Raw genomic sequence first — 17,842 nt, 5'->3', positions numbered from 1 at the left:
GTGCAAGACAAGGGCAACCAGGTGCCGCGAGTGCTCTCGCCCCTGTAATTAGTCACATTAATGAATTGGAAGCCTTAATGCCACTGCATTTTTGAATTATCAATCATCCTGTTATATATTACAGAACACGTCAAAGGCTCATAAAAAACGTATAATAAATCTTGTCAATCAAAATGGGAAAGACGACGCGTTTCATAGTAGTTCAGATTTTAATCTGCACGACTAAAAATAAAATAATCGTCAACCGGGGCGGGGGGAGTGGTAAAAAAAAAACAAAAACCAACCAAACCCCTGCTCGAGTGCTCAGCTGGTTCAAATCTCTGTAACTCATTGGCTTGAATAAACCCCTGAGTGTCCGCCCCGCGCCTCGTAATTCCGCCTATTTATACGAGTGCAAATTTAGACAGAATTCAGCCCGGGAACTCGCTGCCGAGGGAGCCGGCCGCCGCCGCTCGGTGGAGCCCGCCCCGGCACCCACCGCCCCGGCACACACCACCCCGCCGGGCGGGGGACACGCCGAGCCGCTCCGCCTCCCACCTCAGCGCCTGCTCCCTGCGGCGCCCCCTCCGCCCTCTCCGCGGTGGGTCGCTCCGTTGCCGTGGCAGCGGGTCTAACGGCCGCCGGGCGCAGCCGCTGAGGTGGGGGGCGGCGGCTGGGCAGCGGCCTCAGGAGGGACCGAAGCGGTGGGGAACGGCGGGAGCGGCCCGTTCACCCTTCCCGCCGCCGCGGGACGGAGGGCAGTGCCGTGGTCTCCGTGACCCGGCCGACTTAGAGCGGCAGCGCTGTGGGCGCCCGGGTCCGGCCCGGCCCTCGGGCAGCGGTTACCTGAGGCGCCCCGGGGTTGCCGCGGGCCCGCACCCGGCCCTGGGGCGGGCTCTGGCGGTTTGCGCTGTGGTTCCCTCTACCGTGTAGAATTGCTGGGGTACGGCCTGCACCCAGGGTCGAGATGGTGTTTTGAGGAGGCGGGGCTGAGGTGCCGTGTCGTTTCTGTAGCCTGAGGAATTGTGGAAGCAATGTGGCTTTCCCTGTTTGGCTTGTGATTTCCTTGTAGGAGGCCTTCGGGCCTTCGACTGTACTGTAGATTTTGGCTTAATTTACCCAAAGCTGTGTTGGTGTGTGAGCTGGCACAGGCAAGATGCAGGAGCAACCACAAAACCACAGACGAAACGCGGGGTGAACTTAATCTGGATACCTCAGGTTGGAGTTGGATTTGCTCTACCTGACAATGCAGTGGCTCAGCAGAAAGTGTTTGGGCTGCTACTGGTGCATTGGCAGCTCGTTTTATGTTTGTGTTACTTCTTAATGTCACTAACATCTTTAAATCAGCCATTGCCCACTGTGGGAATTCTGTCTTAGTTTTAAGGTGATTCTTATAATTTAGTAAGTCTATTCCATACTTCAAATTCCGTGGTGTGTTTTCTCTGCTCCTTAACTAGAGGAAATAGATACTTGCTTCTAGTTTGCTTTTGAGTTCTGCAAAAGGGTTTACATAGATGCACTCAAAGCTGAGCCACCACCTTCTCTAAAATTAATCACATGTGTAAGGCTCTGTATGAGTAAGAACTTGATGAAATGCTCAGCCATGTGGTAATAACTCATTAGAGATGACATATAAAGTTTACTGAATTCTAATAATTGTATCAACATTTGAGAATAGTTCACTTAACCCTGAAGACAAGATGCATGAGCAAGTAGCGTTTGTTGGAGTTGTTCCCTGATCATTCTGGGTAAACTGGTTGCCTAACTGGATGAAATACATTCAGGTTTATTTTATTATCTAACTATTATTAGAAAAAAAACCACAACAAAAAACTCTTCACATGGCAGTGTCCTTTCTTTTTTAGAAGAAACTTATTAAAGTGTGACTAGTTACAAACGTGTGTGTGATTGTATCCAGTTATTTCACATGCACTAAGTATTTACTGAATTAGTATTAATTAATCTCAAGACATAGTCGCTACTATTGCAAGTTTTTGGGAGATTATGTATAAAATGTGTGCTCTTCTCTTTCTTAACCTGGTTGTTTTGAAAGAACTATCAGTATGGAAGATAAGGAGATCAGTTACAGGGAGGAAGAAGAGCAAAAATTTCTTCTACCATTTCTGGAAGAGGAAGAAAAAGAAGACAAAGCCTGTGAGCTCTCTAATGTGGAAGAACACTGGGAAGGTGAAAATAATGAATTGTTTGTAATGAATACTAGAGCTTTGTGTTTAAAGCTCAAAGTCCCTCTTAAACTTTTGTTTTAATATCTATTAGAATCCAAGCTTGAAGAAGAGCTGGCAGGTGTTGGCAAGACAGGAAACGAGGATGATTCTGAAGGAGTTGGAGACCAGTCTGATTCTAGCATGTAAATAATGTGTGGCTTTGTTACTAATTCTAACAGCATCTTCCTTTATCGCACTAACTTAACTTTTCAAGAGGAGGTTTGGTTAATTCAGCTGTGCATTTTTTGTCAAACTAGTCATAGGCAATATAGACCTTTCCACAAAAAATAAATTAAATTGGTTACTACTGTTACAACGATGAGTTGAGTAAGATAAAGACAGACTGGACACTTCTTAGTCTGAAGCTGTTGTAGGTATGCACATTTCAGTGTGGACTAACTGGCTCTCCTCAAAGGAGCATTACACCAACCAATTTACACTTCTAAAACCCAGGCAGCTCTTTGTAATAATACATAGTGTTGTATTCTATCCTCTTCTACTTGTAGAACATCAGGAGCTGTTGGAAAAAGAAATCTGTCTGCTGAAGAATATTGGTGTTGGATTGTAAGGTTTTTTTAAATATATAGAGTTTTGTACCACTGTGTGAAGTCAATTAACACAGAATTGGTATGATGATAGATTAGTACTAGGTTGATTTTACAAGTAGATGGCACAGCAGATTTATTCCTGAAGAAATAAATTTTCATGTAACAGCGGTCATGTGTGAAAAGGAATTTGGTGATTTGCATGTGGCTGTAATCTCTTCAGAGATCAGAGCACAGTTTGGCTTACTTTGACAACACTATTAGTCTCTGCCCTGGAATGACCTGGAGAAGGGTTATAAGGCATGATGAAAAGCTCAAATAATGTTTATTAATGTATGTATGTGGGAAGTTGAATAACACATATGTCTGCTGCCAGTAAATGTTGACAGCATTACCATTATCAACAGTGAAACTCAAAATATACCAAAATGATTTAAAAAAAAAAAAAAAAAAACACAACCAAAAAACAAAAAACCGAACCTTCAGACCTGTTCTTGCAGTATGTTTATAAGCAGACCAAAATAAGACAGATTAGCTCACTCCACAAACTGATCAGCTGTATATAATATGTTTTAAACTAGTTTAGAATGTTCCCCTTAAAGTTTTAAACTATTGTTCAGGGAAACTAGAATTTGCAAACCCCAGGTATAATCAAGAGGAGCCACAGGCATTTCAAAGCAAAGACATATAATTAATACATTAAATGTGGGTATAAATGTTCAATTTTAGGTATCTAAGTCTAAAAATCTTGGCTTAAGTACATGCATGTAAACTTCTTCTATAGATGATAATTTTTTTCACTTGTTTATACTGGTCATGTTTGTAGCAGTTCTGCTAGAATAAGAGTAAAATGGAAAACAATTAACCCGCAAGTGCATAAGTGGATGATGTACAAACTTCATGTGACTTGTCAATTTCTCATTATGTTTTCATTGTTAATTGTGTGTTTCAATTCAAAGGGAAAGCTTGAAACGCTGTTTGGGTAACATTAATAATATCCAGACTAGGAAGTATATGGATAGAATTTGCGTATCAGCCTTTCAGAGAAACCTGAAAGAGGTCGGTGACGCTGCCAGAGAAAAGCAATTTGTGGTCCAAAACACCAGGTTAGTGTTTAAATGAACATAATCCGTCAGCATAAATCACTGTCAAATACTGGGATACTGTATCTGTTATGAATATTAGAATTTATAGAATTCTTTCATGAAAGTTACATGATGCAAATGTTTGTTTAATATAATATTCCATATATCCCCAAACCCTTGTAAAGAATTAAGGATCAAGGATAAAAATTAATTACATATTTGAAAAATGAAACACAATACTGGATGTTAAAGAAGAGGTGTTTGGTCTAGGATAATTAGATGCTAATTCCTTTCAGTGATGTCTGTACAATCCTGCTGGTTCAACAGTCAGTTGGAAACATCAAGGGGAAAATTCATGATAAACATTTTCTTAATTGTGATGGGAATGGTACATCAGAAGTGGTGAAGTTTATCACATACTGTAGGATAAGCACCTGCTATGAGTGTTTTGCTGTGTTAAGGTCACAAAGACATTCTTTAGCGGCAAATATATCTGAAGAAGGCTAATGTGAAAAGATGCTGTTTATGCTGTTGTCATTTTTGGTAATATCTGAACTCTGGATGAAGCCAGAATAAACTCGTTACATTTTTGGGAGGATTTTTGGAGAAAATGCTTGAAATTAACAAGGGCTTCTGAGGAACCTTGCAATAAGATCTGAAAAGTGGCATGGTGGGGGGGAGTTGGGAGGGTTGAAGGAGTCCTAGCTGTGAATCTTGCCCCCAAAAGGAAGAGTTTCATGGGGGGAGGAAAGTAGAGAACTAACAAAATAGAACTAATCTGTTTGTTTCTTGCAGAGACAAGCTGAGTACCTGTCAGCTGCAGATCAAGATGCTGGCAAAGCAGCTGGAGCGTGTAGACATCGAAATAGAGAAAGAGGAGGCGGCTGGCAATGTGTAGGTAGAGAGTATTTCTGGATACCAAAGATTACAGGCATATACTATGATTATCTGTGTAATTAATGAGAGAAACTTTCCTGTTTTCATCACTTCATGTTGTTGAACGGTTGATAGAATTTTTGAGCACATATATTAAAGATTTTAATAGATCAGTGATGAAACCCATTGCTGTTCTCAGGTTAAGATGTGACTGCATTAGCTTGGAAGGCTGCTCTGATACAAGGGTGTTGCACTCCCGTGTTGGGGAACACTAATGTTGCAGCCACTTTCCAGCTGATGTATTTTCAGCAATAATTCCTCCTTTTGAAATAAAGAATAATGGTGCATTGCCTTGGGAGTCATTGATTTTTATTTTTTTTTCATCATTTCTGGTCTACAGGTGATAATATTCTGTTAGGTAAATCAGTGCGGAAGGAGCTGGAAACTTAGGAATGGATAGGAAAGAGGCATATATTTTTAAATATAACAACAGGTTATTAAATCAGCCTATTCCACTACTGTCGATTATGTTTATCAGAGTCTCAATTACTTCTAGTCAATATGATGAGCCAACACCAATGTGCTATGGCAGTTTTAGAGGTCATGGTTTTGCTTCTGCTAGTTATTACAATCAAGATTTATATATATATATATATATGCCATTTCTTTTTCTGTTTTTTGTTGTGGAATGCATGAATGCCTTTGAGGAGTAGCCCTGCATACAGGAGCTGTTCTGAAACGCTTTTGCTATAAAGTGGGAGGCAATTTACTGTACTCTTCAGATTTGGTTTAAATAGAAAGAAGTGGGTGGCTTGTGTACCAGGAGCCAGTGTATTGTGAACAAACTTCACAGCTGCATTTTATGACCTGTGTTAATCTTCAAGTTAGTATATTGATGAATGATAAAGGTAGGATAATTGCCAAAATGGAATAGCTGCTTAAACAAAAACAGTGAGTTGAGGGCTAAAGAGACTCCTGTGATGGGTGTTGGTACTGCTTGTTCAGTGAAATTCTAATACATGAATCTCAGCCTCAAAGCTATTTTTTTATTGTTGGGAGGGAATTTTTTTTAACCTTTATTAGTTCCAATTTCTTTCTGATTGTTTTTTTGATGTTAACAGCGCAGCCTTGTCCCGCCTTCGGGCAGTGCACAGACGACTGTGCACTGAACTGGAGAAAGAGAAGGATTTAGAGTTGCAAATTTCTTTGACACTAAAAGAAAACATGTAAGTGGAATGAGAAAACAGTGTGATTGGGAGTCAATCTTTATTATGGTCTTCATATGCTTTTTAATGGCTTCAGAAGTTGATCACTACAGAAGTTTATTGTAAATACTGAACTACGTAATTTGCGGTCATGTGAGGCTGACTGCAAGGGAAAGGATCTTGAGATCAACTTCTAGCCTGAACAGTTCATTGCTTAGGAAACTGGTTGCTATGGCTTAGCTCCTGAGTTAGTTTTGCACACATAAATGAAGTTCTGATTTTATTTGGAGTTGTGCATACATTGTGGACCTTAACAGGCCTCATTTTAAATGGAGAATTAGCTGGACTAAAGTAGACCTGTCTGTGATATTGATCTCTGAATGAGCATAAATACTTCTAATTCATGCTTTTTAGTGTTTTTATAGGGTGGAAAGGAAAAGATTGATATTGAGAATGATGGAGACATTGTAGTGGTACCGTGTATTTTTATGCTAAGTTAATATTGCTGCTTGTAATTGAGCATTCACACATACTGAATTATTTATTTATATACAACGGAATAAAACTGTCTTTTGCAGAAGGCAACAGATGAGTGTGTTTATGTTTTGGCACCAAAGGTACAACTACTAATGCCACCACAGCAAAGCAAGAACACAAGCCCGAGCTTATAGATGTGATTAACCAGAATACAGTATGTTCTGCTGCAGTGTTGTATAACAGCGTTAAAATGCTTGACTTGTTTATTGTGTTATTAGCAATAACTATATTAATCTGTTTATATGTATCCCTATCATATCTAAATTCCCTCAGTAAAACAGAAGAATATAACCTTAAGTTATTTACTGTTGAAGAAAAAGCTATTTTTCTAAATTTTGTTTTTCATATTTTCTTCTGGATAAATGTGTATTTGAGAAACAGAACCTTGAGCTTTATTATTTTTTTTTACTTTTAATGATATTTTTGTCCTTAAAATGAGATGTGCTATTGGATATGAGCCTTAGTCTGAAAGGTGCAATACCTGTGTCAGTAACAGGGAATGATTTACAATATAATTTAAAGAAATAAAATAAAACATGGCTAGATCTTAATTTTCACCATAGAGTCTTACCTACTCAATGGCCTTAAGTGAAAGAGTGTCAGTATTTTGGTGAAAACAGCTCACGCTTTGTTTTAAAGGCTTGAGATGTGGCAGATGGAAACTGAACAGGGAAAGTATGAAATCCTCCATGATCAACTTAAAAAATCTGAGGAGGAGCTAGAGATGCAATACCAAGAACGAGCCAAAGTGCGGATTTGGAAGGAAAAAATAGCAGCACTGCAAGCAGAAGAAAATCAGCGGTGTAGAGAAAAGTAAGCGCCTATAAGTCAGACTCTGCTTCCTTTCTCCATGTTATTTTTAGCCAATTCATGATTTCAGGTGTTGAGAAGATAAACTAATTCAAATACCAGTGGTATTGTGTTTCTTAGCTGAGTGTTGATTCAGGAATATTTTATGAAGAAATGGAATTAAGATAAGAATTGCCCACAGTCTTGCAGTTCTGCAGGTGACGATTTCTGGTATATGAAAATAAACTTGGTAAAGACAAAAACTGTGAATTTGTTTTGTCTAAGGAAATGAATTGCATTAGGTCAGACTAACTGCATGTGTCTGCTCTGCATTTGGCTGCCAGAACACTAATAAAGTGCCCACCCCCACGGTTAAATGTCATTTTGTTGGAGTTAAAGTTTCCGTAGGCCTGCTGCAACTCTTGGTTTGCCTGTGTTTTGTAGAAAAGAAGAGGAAGCCCAGAGAGAATGTGAAGAAAAGCAAAAAAAAATGCTTGAAGATGCCAAAAGGAACCATAAAAAAGCAGTATTCTTCCTGAGAAAAAGCATGGCAAGGTTACTGTTTTCTCCTTTTCTGTCACTGTACATTCTCTGCTGTATAATACTTTATCCTTTAGTCTTTGAAAAATAGTAATTTTTCTGCTAGGTGTATATTGTGTCACACTTGGAAACCTTCTGCCACAGAACCAGTGCTGTGAGCGTTCAAATCTTATGTTGCATGAAAGGACTTGGAAAGAAGAAAGCCCAGTTACTGTCCTAGTGTGGTCCTTGGATTCCCTGTAGCTGAAGGGACTGTCTTCTTGATGAGATGCAGAGGAGTCTGACTACTTGTAGGCATTAGTAATGATTTGAAGCATTTTTTATATGTGCATGTCATTAACTGAAATAGTTTGAAGTAATGTAACTAAATTCCAGGTTTGGACCTTGCTCTCTGCCGTTCTGTACTCCCACTGAAGTGTTGCTGTCCGGTAAAATTGGTTGACAAACCATTTCTTTGTGCTTCTGTTCTTTTCTGGTTTATGGTAAATTAAATGTTTTCTTCATAGGTTAATGTTTATATAATTACTGTGGTGTTATATTTTGCTACTAAAGAAAGCGTTAAAATTTGTTACTTTTTCTTGCATGTTACGACTTAATTGAAAAAATGATTGAAATAATTGTACTGTTTCTGGCTTGGTTTATTTTTCTTTAGATGTCATGTGCAAATTCATAGTAATTAAGAAAAACATCCAAATAAGATTTTTTTTCTTGAGTAATGTATCAAATACACATCTTACTAATTTTTTCTACTTTACCATTATATTAGCTGGAATACTCTCGGATTTGTTTCATACCCACATATTTCTAGCTTTTAGAGTTTCTAGGGCTTATTTTTAGTGTGGGTACAAGTGATTGGCTCATATAAAGTTCACTATGTAATTGTTTAGATATTCATTATGTGAGCAACACCTGAATTCTTACTTTATTTTAGCAACTAGACATATGTCATAATGCGGAACACATTCTTCATATTCAAAATTACAAAGAAAAAAAAGTTGTTGAGCAAACTAGTTGAAAGCCTGTTGGCACTTGGAGCTTGAGTGGTACCGTATATAGAAGAGTCTCCCAACTGTTCCACTTTTCCCACACCCAGTACCATAGTAAACACAGGAAGAATGGTGACATTGACAATTACTACTTGTCAGGTTAAACATTCTAATACTAAAAGCTTTCCAGGATGTGAGCCTGAAAGATTTTACTTTGCTTACAGAATTCATGAAAGAAATGCAAAGGAAGAAGTGAAAACTCGGGAGCATATGGAGAGAAGGATACAAGCTGTGCTTTCCCTGAAAACCAGCATCGCTTCCAATCGGGTACTGCTGCTGGGCTTAGATGGGGAGTGGGGAAACTGACTTGCTAGACTGCTAGGGCTTAATGAAAGGCATCTCAGTTTTCATTGTGGAATTGTTGGGCGATGCTGTCAGATCACCAACCAGATCTCTCTTGGAACCGGACAGGATGTAGCTATAGGAGTAACGGTGTTAGATTTGTATGGACAGATATTGGCACTTCTGCTTATGGAGTTTGTTCTGTCAACAATCCAGTTGTTCTGGTAGGGTAACTCTTGAAAATAATGCATACTACAAATAAATTCTCTGAAAACTCGGCCAGAAGCATTTCTAGTTATTTGGATCCCAGTGTGGAAATACTTCATATGGAGAAAACATATGGAAGAAGATCAGTTACTTAAGAATTTAAATAATGTAAATTAAGACTTTCTGAGCTATGCTCCTTTGCTCTTCTATTTATGTTTTGTAGAATCTGAAGGAATGTTATTAATTTAATACTAATTTGATTAGAACACTATCTTTCCACATAGCTTCATTGAGAAGCATTTTGAGGGCAGGGTCGAAGGGTGAAGAAGTAGCCCTGACCCAGTCAGAGCTTGCTGTGTCTCAGCGCACCATGACTACTGTGTATATTAAAACCAGTAAGTTCTGCTTCAGAGAAATCTGCCACAAATTTATACTTAGATACAGGGACCAACACTAGATTCTCTGTTTTAAATTCTTTAATATGTGAATCCAATATGTAATTGTGGTTTGTGTGGCTTCATAGGAAAAACTCCGAACCCGCCAGGTTTGGAACAAAGTGATGGCCTTTGAGGCAAAGAAGCAGGAGATGAAGATGAGGGAAGCTATCCTGGCAGAAGGAGGCAATGTTGCCAAGGAAATTTTTCTTCATAAGCAACTGCTAGAGCATGAAAAAGAGAAACAGTAAGTGTTTATATCAAACTCGTGTGTCTTTATAACCATGCTTACCTTATTTGTACTGTGATCTTTCTAAGAAGACATTATAAATACAATGTCATCTATCTGCTGCAATGGGGTATCATGGACTAAATGCAGACATTACAGGTTACTGCCTCCTGAAGCACTTTATTTAAATGAGGTGGTGTTTTCTTTGCTCCTACTTAGAATCAATAATTATTTATATGGATTAGTTGAAGAGGTGACAGTCTATATTAAAAGTGATCATTAGTGGGGATATTTGTTGCAGGAAATAGTGTATTAAACTGCTGGTATTAAAACTGAGATTAAATTATCTACTGTCATTTTTGTTGCAATACACAGTATGTCATCGAATTTGTAGTTGTACGTAGCTTTGAATTCATATCCTTCAAGGTCAGTACTTATGTCCTTACCTTTATCCACTGGATTTCAGATAGGTAGTTTTGTTTAATTAGCTAACTAGGTTGGGAAATTTATTTAAAAACTGTTTTCAGTAGTGATGACTGTTATGCTTTGTCAACTTCTCAACTTCCAAAAGCTGTAATTGAATATACTTAGTCTGCAATAAAATGTTTGAATAGCCTGGTGTCTGAACACAAAGTACCACTGCACCCAATTTAAAGACTTGCCATTTGGCTTAACAGCTCAAAAGAAACTGGACTGTAGTTAAAATTATTAGTAAACAACCATAGTTGGTTTAATATCTCTTACAACATTGGATTACAGAGCTTATAGAGAACGGCAAAAATCAAGAAAAATTGAGATTGTATCTCAAATTTTGCGAGAAAAAGCCGCTATTCACAAGCAGAAAAGAAGTGAGTCCTGTACTAAGGCAATTAAGGGTGGTGGTGAACTTCAGGATTCTGCACTGTGGAGAATGAGAACATGGCAATATATTGAGAAGACCTGCAAAGCTTCAGCTGGAGCAATATCACAGGTAAACACAAGCCTAAGAATTAACTGTCTTTAGATTTATTATAAAGATGCAGGGCAGTGAATTCCTTTGCCTGTGCATAACACAGCCTACAACCGAATACAGGACAGTACAGAATAAATGTGGAGTAATTTCTCCATTAGATCTCTTAATGACTGTTACTTTCCCTTTTCTTGATTGTTGATGCTTGGATGAATAAAGACATTGTCCTGTTTGGTGTAGGGTGTTTTTTTAAGGGTATTTGTAAGAAGAGGTGAAGTTTCAAACATGTGAATTGCAACAGACATCAAAAACCATGCAAACTACCGTCACTTCCAGTTTAATTACCTTCATCCCTGAATAAGGATTCAGATCAGTTTGTCAGCACAAGAGAAATGTTTCCACTGTATTAAAGAGGAGTAAGTGGTTCTCTCTAGAATCAGCTTCCTGCATAGGTTTTCTTTATCTGCACAGTATTCCAGGGAGTTCTGACCTGGAAAATGGAATGAATTGAATTCCCTGCTGAAACTAGTGGCTTCTTGCAATCTTTAGGTATTTAAAAGAAAAGGGGTGAGGGAGAGGTATTGGTAGAAATAATCGTATAAAACAACAAAGTCCTTGGTCATTCTGTGACACACAAAACATTGAAAAGCTACAGTCGAGACTTTCATGCCGGAGGACTAGTTTCTAACCTCCCGTAGTATACAGCTAATGTCAGAGAAGCTTTTAATGTAAGATTTTGTCTGTACCTAGTGCCTTAAGAAGTGACCAACCAAAGTTGTCATCTTTGGCCTCTGAGCTTTATAGATCTGCCATTTTTGTACTAGAAGATCTCCTCAGAAACGCTTGTTGCAGTAACTGTCCTCCAGTAATTTTTAACTATCTTCAAAATTTATGTTCTTTCACAAAAGTCGTGGTGCCCTCCACCAGCTTGTTCCTCAGCTGGTGAGAGAACTGCATCTGTAGGAGAGACTTCTGAAGAAACACTCCGTGATGTGTTGTGTGAAAGTGATGAAGATGAGGAAGAGAGGGACAAGGTCCTAGTGGAACCAGAGTTCCCAGGGCTTTGGAGTCAGGAATGTGACTTGCGTAAGGTAAGTGTTCTGATATCTGTTGTTAGAAATAGAAAAGACAAAAAAGTGCGGGTGGGGTTCTTTTGTAATTGACTTGCGAAGTTAGTCTTTATGAAATTTTGACAGTATCCATAGAACTATTTTAATGGATTAGAAAAGTTTCATTTGCCTCTCCAGCAGTTGTGTACATCTGTAGTAATGACACTGGCAAGTGCTGGTTTAGGGACCTTGCTTAAAAACAATTATCTATTTTGCAGTTAAAATGCAGACTTTATCACATAGATGTAGAGATTCAGGTGTGAGGATATCATCAGAGTAATTGCTGTTTGACACTTCTTGTGGAGTTCGCTCTCTCTCGAAGAGAAAATAATACTTCAATTTTAGTTCAGAGATGTGTGAAGACATACATCACATCATGTTCACTTGTTTGAGTTGAAAACAACTAAACACGACTTTCTGTTGAGTTGGCTACAAACGGTGCTTTATGTGGAAACAACTTTTTTGTACCATACTAGGCAAAAAAAATACATCTAGCAAAGTAATAGTATTCTGTACTCTAAACAGAAGTAAATAATACACTTTTACAGAGTGGAATTGTGGAGTTAAGATATTGTTATTCCAATGTATACTTGCATATACTGCTTTTTTGAGATGTCTGCTCTTAAAGGTCTTCTACTTCATAATCAAGTAAAAAGAAACAATGTCAGGACAAATTCATATACTTGCCTGAAAGAAGCACTGGAGTGTAACTGAAATGTTCCAGTGAAGTTAGCTGATTTTTTTTCTGAATGAGTATTTGTTTAAGAATTTGAGGGGAAAAGAACTTTTTAAGTGCAGAAGAGCTAATACTGCCATTAAAAACATTATGTCATAGCGTGGGATGATAAGCTACAGAACAGACAACAGAGAATAAATTAAATTCTTCATATAGAAGCTGGGAGGCTGAGTTTGATCTGGAGAGAAGCAGGGAAAGGCTGGCCAGATACCAAGAGATTCTGTTCACTGACCTTTCTACTTTGAGATAGCTATGGATTCTGTGATCACACTTACTTACAGTTGTGGTGGTTTTTACTGATGTTCCTTATTAGATATCCAAAGAAGAAATGGATCCAAAGCAGCTGGAGGAAAAAACGGAGGAATTCCAAACTGGGATTTCTCCCAAACAAATAGTGTCTGGTCATGAATGTAAGGGACGTACTTTCTATAGTAAACCAAGTTGCATTCACTTCCAGGTTAGTGGCTGTTCTGCGTAGCATCTAGAAAGATGTTTGTATCTACTAATGTATATACCAATGTCTTGATCAAAATTCTGTTGTGCTGGGAAGAAAAGAAAAATTATTGTTGTCTCTTATTGGTCTACTTCTGCCTACTACTTCTGCGGACTGGAAAAGGTTGCTGGTGTGGTGCATCAGACAGGGCTTCTTGCTGTGCCGGAGAAACAGCTGCCAGTTCACCTGCAGGACCCTCCTTAGCTGTGTGTTACTGGATGTGCCCAGGTGTACAGCTTTCATGGCGTTTGGCTTTTGTTACGGGCTGGGAGCCTGTGCCTCGCACAGAAGCATTCCACTGGAAGACAGTGGCACCTCGCTCTGTGTTCAAAAAATCTGTATGATCCTTGCCACACACAGTCTAAAATGTGACACAAATGTGACAGAGCAGCTTGGTGCGTTACTGTGCACAAACCCAGATAACGTTGCCCCATCCATGAAGCAGGAGTTTCCGGGCTTTGTAGTCTGTATGTTTTGAAAGGGCTTGTTTGGAGCAAGGCAATGCTTTATGGGTTTATACAGTACTTTGCACACAGGCTTGTGATCCCAGTAGTATAGTAAAAGTACTCTGTTTTGTCATTACATCTGTAAATGTTACTTCCTGTAATTCTCACCACCTGATATGTTTGGTATCCCAAGGATTTTGATGTTGGTCAAATCTACAAAAAGAAGATAGTTTTGATAAATGCATCCTATAGTGTTAATTTCTGCAGACTAGTGGGAGTCAGCGAATGGCTCAAGGACTTCATCAGTATTCAGTAAGTAAAATTTACTGTAGACTCTTTGCTTGTTTGACCTTTGTGCCGCAACAAGAGATGTAACCAAGTTCTGTAGCAATTTAAATACACTTCAGTAAATACATCTAAATTATTACATTCTATTCTTGTGTGTTGAGGAAAGGAATTGTGTCTCAGAGCTGAGAAGGAAGAGGCTTTACTGAGCCCGAGCTACATGTCATTGGTTTCTGTAGCGGTAACAGCAAGCGACCAGATCTGTGGGAAGCAACACAGACCTGTGGTGGTAACAAGCAGAAAGCTTTTTTCCAAAAATGTCAGACCCTTTTAAAAAGGGGAAAAGAATCTCTTTATTATCGGTTATCAGTGACAGACAGGCACTGTATTTGTTAATAAGCTATCTTCTAATGGTTAAAATGAGCATTATTACAGCTCCATGCAGTGGGAGTCTATTTGTAGTGTAGGGCAGTGTGTGTTTGGCAGCCTGTACTCTAAATCATAAATAGTTTGTCAAGGTAACATTTGAAATTCCTTAGTCTTTCTCAGGAGAAACTGCCAGTGATGTGTTCTGAAGGTCAGTATGCAATTCCTTATTGCCCTATTCACATTTTAAGCTCCTGAATTCCAAACGGTTTCCCTTTTCTGTTTGAAAATGTTTCATCTTGCTCTTGTTTAGTTTTAAATTTTTTTTTGGATAAAATTGTGAGTAGCACGTATGTTCTGTGTTTCGGTTTGCTTAGGTATTCCCATGGCTCACAACATTGACTTATCTCTTTCGTTTGGCTTCCTTTCTGTTTCTGTCAGGCAGAATAGGTCTCCAGTAGGGCCTTAATAATTTCATGGAGAGTGCAGCTGTGAGATTTCTTGTCTTCTGATGGGCATTTTACTTGCATCACAGAGACCGTGAAATGAGGCATTGAAATAAGTGGCAGTTTCTATTCAAGATAATTTGGATACAGTTTGCAGCAAGCACCACGCTCCCTAATCATTTGCAGCTACCTTTTTTTTTTTTTTCTTCTTTCCCCCTCTTGGTTTGCTATTTGGCCAGGGGAGATGTTACAGAGCGACATGCAAAATGGATTAACAGGAGACGGCTGCTTCCTAGTCATCAGAACAGGAGATTGGGCCACCCTCTTCTTGATATTATTGAGCCTTGACTTCACCTGTTTGGCTTCAGTCTTCTTCTCTGTAGCATGAAGGCAATAATTCTTGCCTTTTAAAAGCACTTTAAGGCTTTCTGAGCAAAACCTCAGTAAAGAATCAGCCTTTGTAGTTTTACAATTGCAGCAGGGTTCTGTAGCTTTTCATTAATCTGTCATTCATTCTGACTTTTCTAAGTCATTAATCCAAGTAGGGGGGGGAAATAAAAATCTGCCATTGTTACCAGAATAGGAGCTGGATGTTTCCTACATAGCTTTAATGTGGTGTTTTATGTTAATTATCTCCATAGCTTCAACCCACCTGGCAAAATGTCTTCTGGAATGTCTTGTGAATTAGTGGTAACATTTAAGCCAATGGTAAGTGCACCTGAGTCCTAAATTATGCAATCCTAATATAATCCACTAGTCTAATAAAAAACATCATTAATTTCTTAGCTGTTAACAAGGAAACAAACTATATTTCTAGAAAAGGTACTTTTGTACTTGGTCAACTGTGTGCATGTTCAAGCTCTGAATTGTGATAAGGCATGTTCTAAGGACACGTTTTAGAAAAATGCCTGTCACTCTGTTCTTGGAGTATCTTTATAATATTGTGCAGATAAAGTCAGCCAGGCAGTTACCAAAGACTGTTTTAAAGTGGAAATGTAGAATCCCTAGAGATACATTTTAATGCTACTCAGAGAAGGAGTGTAAGTATTTTTCCTCAGACTACGTAGGCTAAGTCTTTGCAAATGACTTGATGGGGTTTATTCTATTTTTTTTCCTAGATAAATGAAACTCTGGAAGGGGAAGTCATGTTTATGGCACAGACAGGTTCTTTTTCTGTTCCGTTGAAATGTACAGCCAAGAGGTGCATTGTAAGTGACTTTAAGTTACAGTTAAGTAACTGTTAGTGGCTGTAAGTGACACTGTGTCAGTAGAACAACAGTAATAGAAAGTGAGACAACATAAACAAATTTGAACATTTTTTAAATTACTTCCTTCATAGCTAAGAGCAGCTTTGGCTTTACAGGCCAAAAGAAATTATAGGTGAGAATATACAATGCTGGAGGAAAAAGGTTATGCAAGGAGATGCTCAGTATTGAAATGAGACTGGCAAATGCAAAATTTGGGATACCCTGGGAAAATACTTAATAATAAAAATGGAAAAATAATTTTTAAAAGGCTTTAGCCATATGAGTGTCTTCCTGGAGTTTGTGTTGTTACGTTTCAGTAAATTGAATGAATAAGATTGCATGGAAAGTTTGTTTCCTGGACTGCACATTGAAACAGAGAAATAAATCCAGAATAATCTGTTAGAAGATAGAAGGGGGGAAGTAACTGAAAGATACTGCACTATAATTATGATATTGGCGATCTAGCAAAGTATTTAAGGATGTGCTTTAATATTAAGCACTTGTAGGAAGCTGGAATATCACATCGATATTTCATACTTAAACCTGACTATGTGGATAGGACTCCTTGGTGGTTTTCAGTTAAAAGACCTTGAAGATGAGAATGCGCAATGCCATTCTCAGCAAAGCCAGCACATGAATCTCTGATCTAAGGAGCAGGTTTTTTCACCTAGAGAATTCATATCATTGTGTGCTAATTACACAGGGGAACTCCCATGCTTTACACCCTGGAAGTGGGAAGAGTTCAGCTGTAAGCAGGAGACTAGCAAGCAACCAAGTTGTCTTTGTCTTTTTGATGCCTGAACTTGAATTACTATCCTTTCTTTATTACATACCCAGATACAAAGTCATTAAAAATTGTATATGAAGTAGTGTATTACTTTTTAAACTGGTTGTAAACCACAGTAGCTCAAAGAAACAGGATAGGATGAGTTATAGACTGATATGTAGTCAGTATATGATGTTAAATACAGCTTGCTTTTCAGCTCGATGCTAGTAAAACCATTTTACTGTAACATAATAGCAACAATGTTGAATAGGTATGTAAATATTACCTACTTCCACAGTAACTTTCTGAAGACTTACACAAGCTGCTACTCTGAACAGAATTTTACCAGTTTTTTCATTGTCATGTAGCGGGCTGAGAGGGAAGTGGCTCAGTTTAACAAGACATTGTTTTAATGAGTTGGCTGCTACAAAAAGGCAGGAGGACACCCCCAGTTTATGTTGTTATTTGATACTGTCTTTGAAATGATAATAACAACTTTAAAGTCCTATTCTTGAAAAGGTGGATGCTCATTCAGTTGACATTACTGACTATCTAGGACAGTAGTAATTAATGGTTTATCTTCTCCCAGCTGGCACTAGATAAAGAGCTCATTGACTTTGGCAGCCATGTGGTGGGAGAGACAATTTCACGGACCATAAACCTGACAAACAGCGGAGCTTTGGGAACAAGATTCAAAGTTCAGACATCAGCAGGTGACAGCAGTACATGGAGAGCAACAGCAAAACCTTCTCTTGGAAGAATGGTAGGTTCAAACACATTTCCCTACGTTGATAGAAACCTGCTGTGCAAACTGTGGTGGAATTGTACAGAATCGTAGAACGGCTCAGGTTGGAAGAGACTTTGGAAGATTGTCTGGTCAAACCTTTAGTAGTTTGTTTGGGTTAGCATATCTTAGTGTAATCTGTTAGACCCACAAACATCACAAAACAAATTTAAAACAGTTATTTGGGAGGGAAACCAACAATGATAATTTTTTTAACATTTTAGTCATTTATGCTA

The 17,842-nt window shown here is 38.5% G+C and overlaps 1 protein-coding gene across 1 annotated transcript in view; it reads left to right on the top strand.

Moving 5' to 3' along the window:
• The first annotated feature begins 2,042 nt into the window (after positions 1-2,042).
• CFAP74 (cilia and flagella associated protein 74) overlaps positions 2,043-17,842 on the top strand; it is a 40,291-nt gene continuing 24,491 nt past the window's right edge. The window contains exons 1-16 of the mRNA XM_074161604.1: positions 2,043-2,166; positions 2,257-2,347; positions 3,709-3,855; positions 4,630-4,728; positions 5,832-5,936; positions 7,092-7,265; positions 7,686-7,796; positions 8,992-9,094; positions 9,840-9,997; positions 10,739-10,949; positions 11,837-12,019; positions 13,087-13,230; positions 13,906-14,024; positions 15,451-15,517; positions 15,928-16,017; positions 17,412-17,585. Of these exons, the coding sequence (XP_074017705.1) occupies positions 2,043-2,166; positions 2,257-2,347; positions 3,709-3,855; positions 4,630-4,728; positions 5,832-5,936; positions 7,092-7,265; positions 7,686-7,796; positions 8,992-9,094; positions 9,840-9,997; positions 10,739-10,949; positions 11,837-12,019; positions 13,087-13,230; positions 13,906-14,024; positions 15,451-15,517; positions 15,928-16,017; positions 17,412-17,585 (2,100 nt within the window). The remainder of the gene's footprint in view (positions 2,167-2,256; positions 2,348-3,708; positions 3,856-4,629; positions 4,729-5,831; positions 5,937-7,091; positions 7,266-7,685; positions 7,797-8,991; positions 9,095-9,839; positions 9,998-10,738; positions 10,950-11,836; positions 12,020-13,086; positions 13,231-13,905; positions 14,025-15,450; positions 15,518-15,927; positions 16,018-17,411; positions 17,586-17,842) is intronic.

This window comes from Numenius arquata, chromosome 20 (genome assembly GCF_964106895.1).
Source record: "Numenius arquata chromosome 20, bNumArq3.hap1.1, whole genome shotgun sequence".
Taxonomy (NCBI): Eukaryota; Metazoa; Chordata; class Aves; order Charadriiformes; family Scolopacidae; genus Numenius; species Numenius arquata.
The sequence above is the reverse complement of the archived record's forward strand: the minus strand, read 5'-3'. Positions and strand labels throughout refer to the sequence as shown.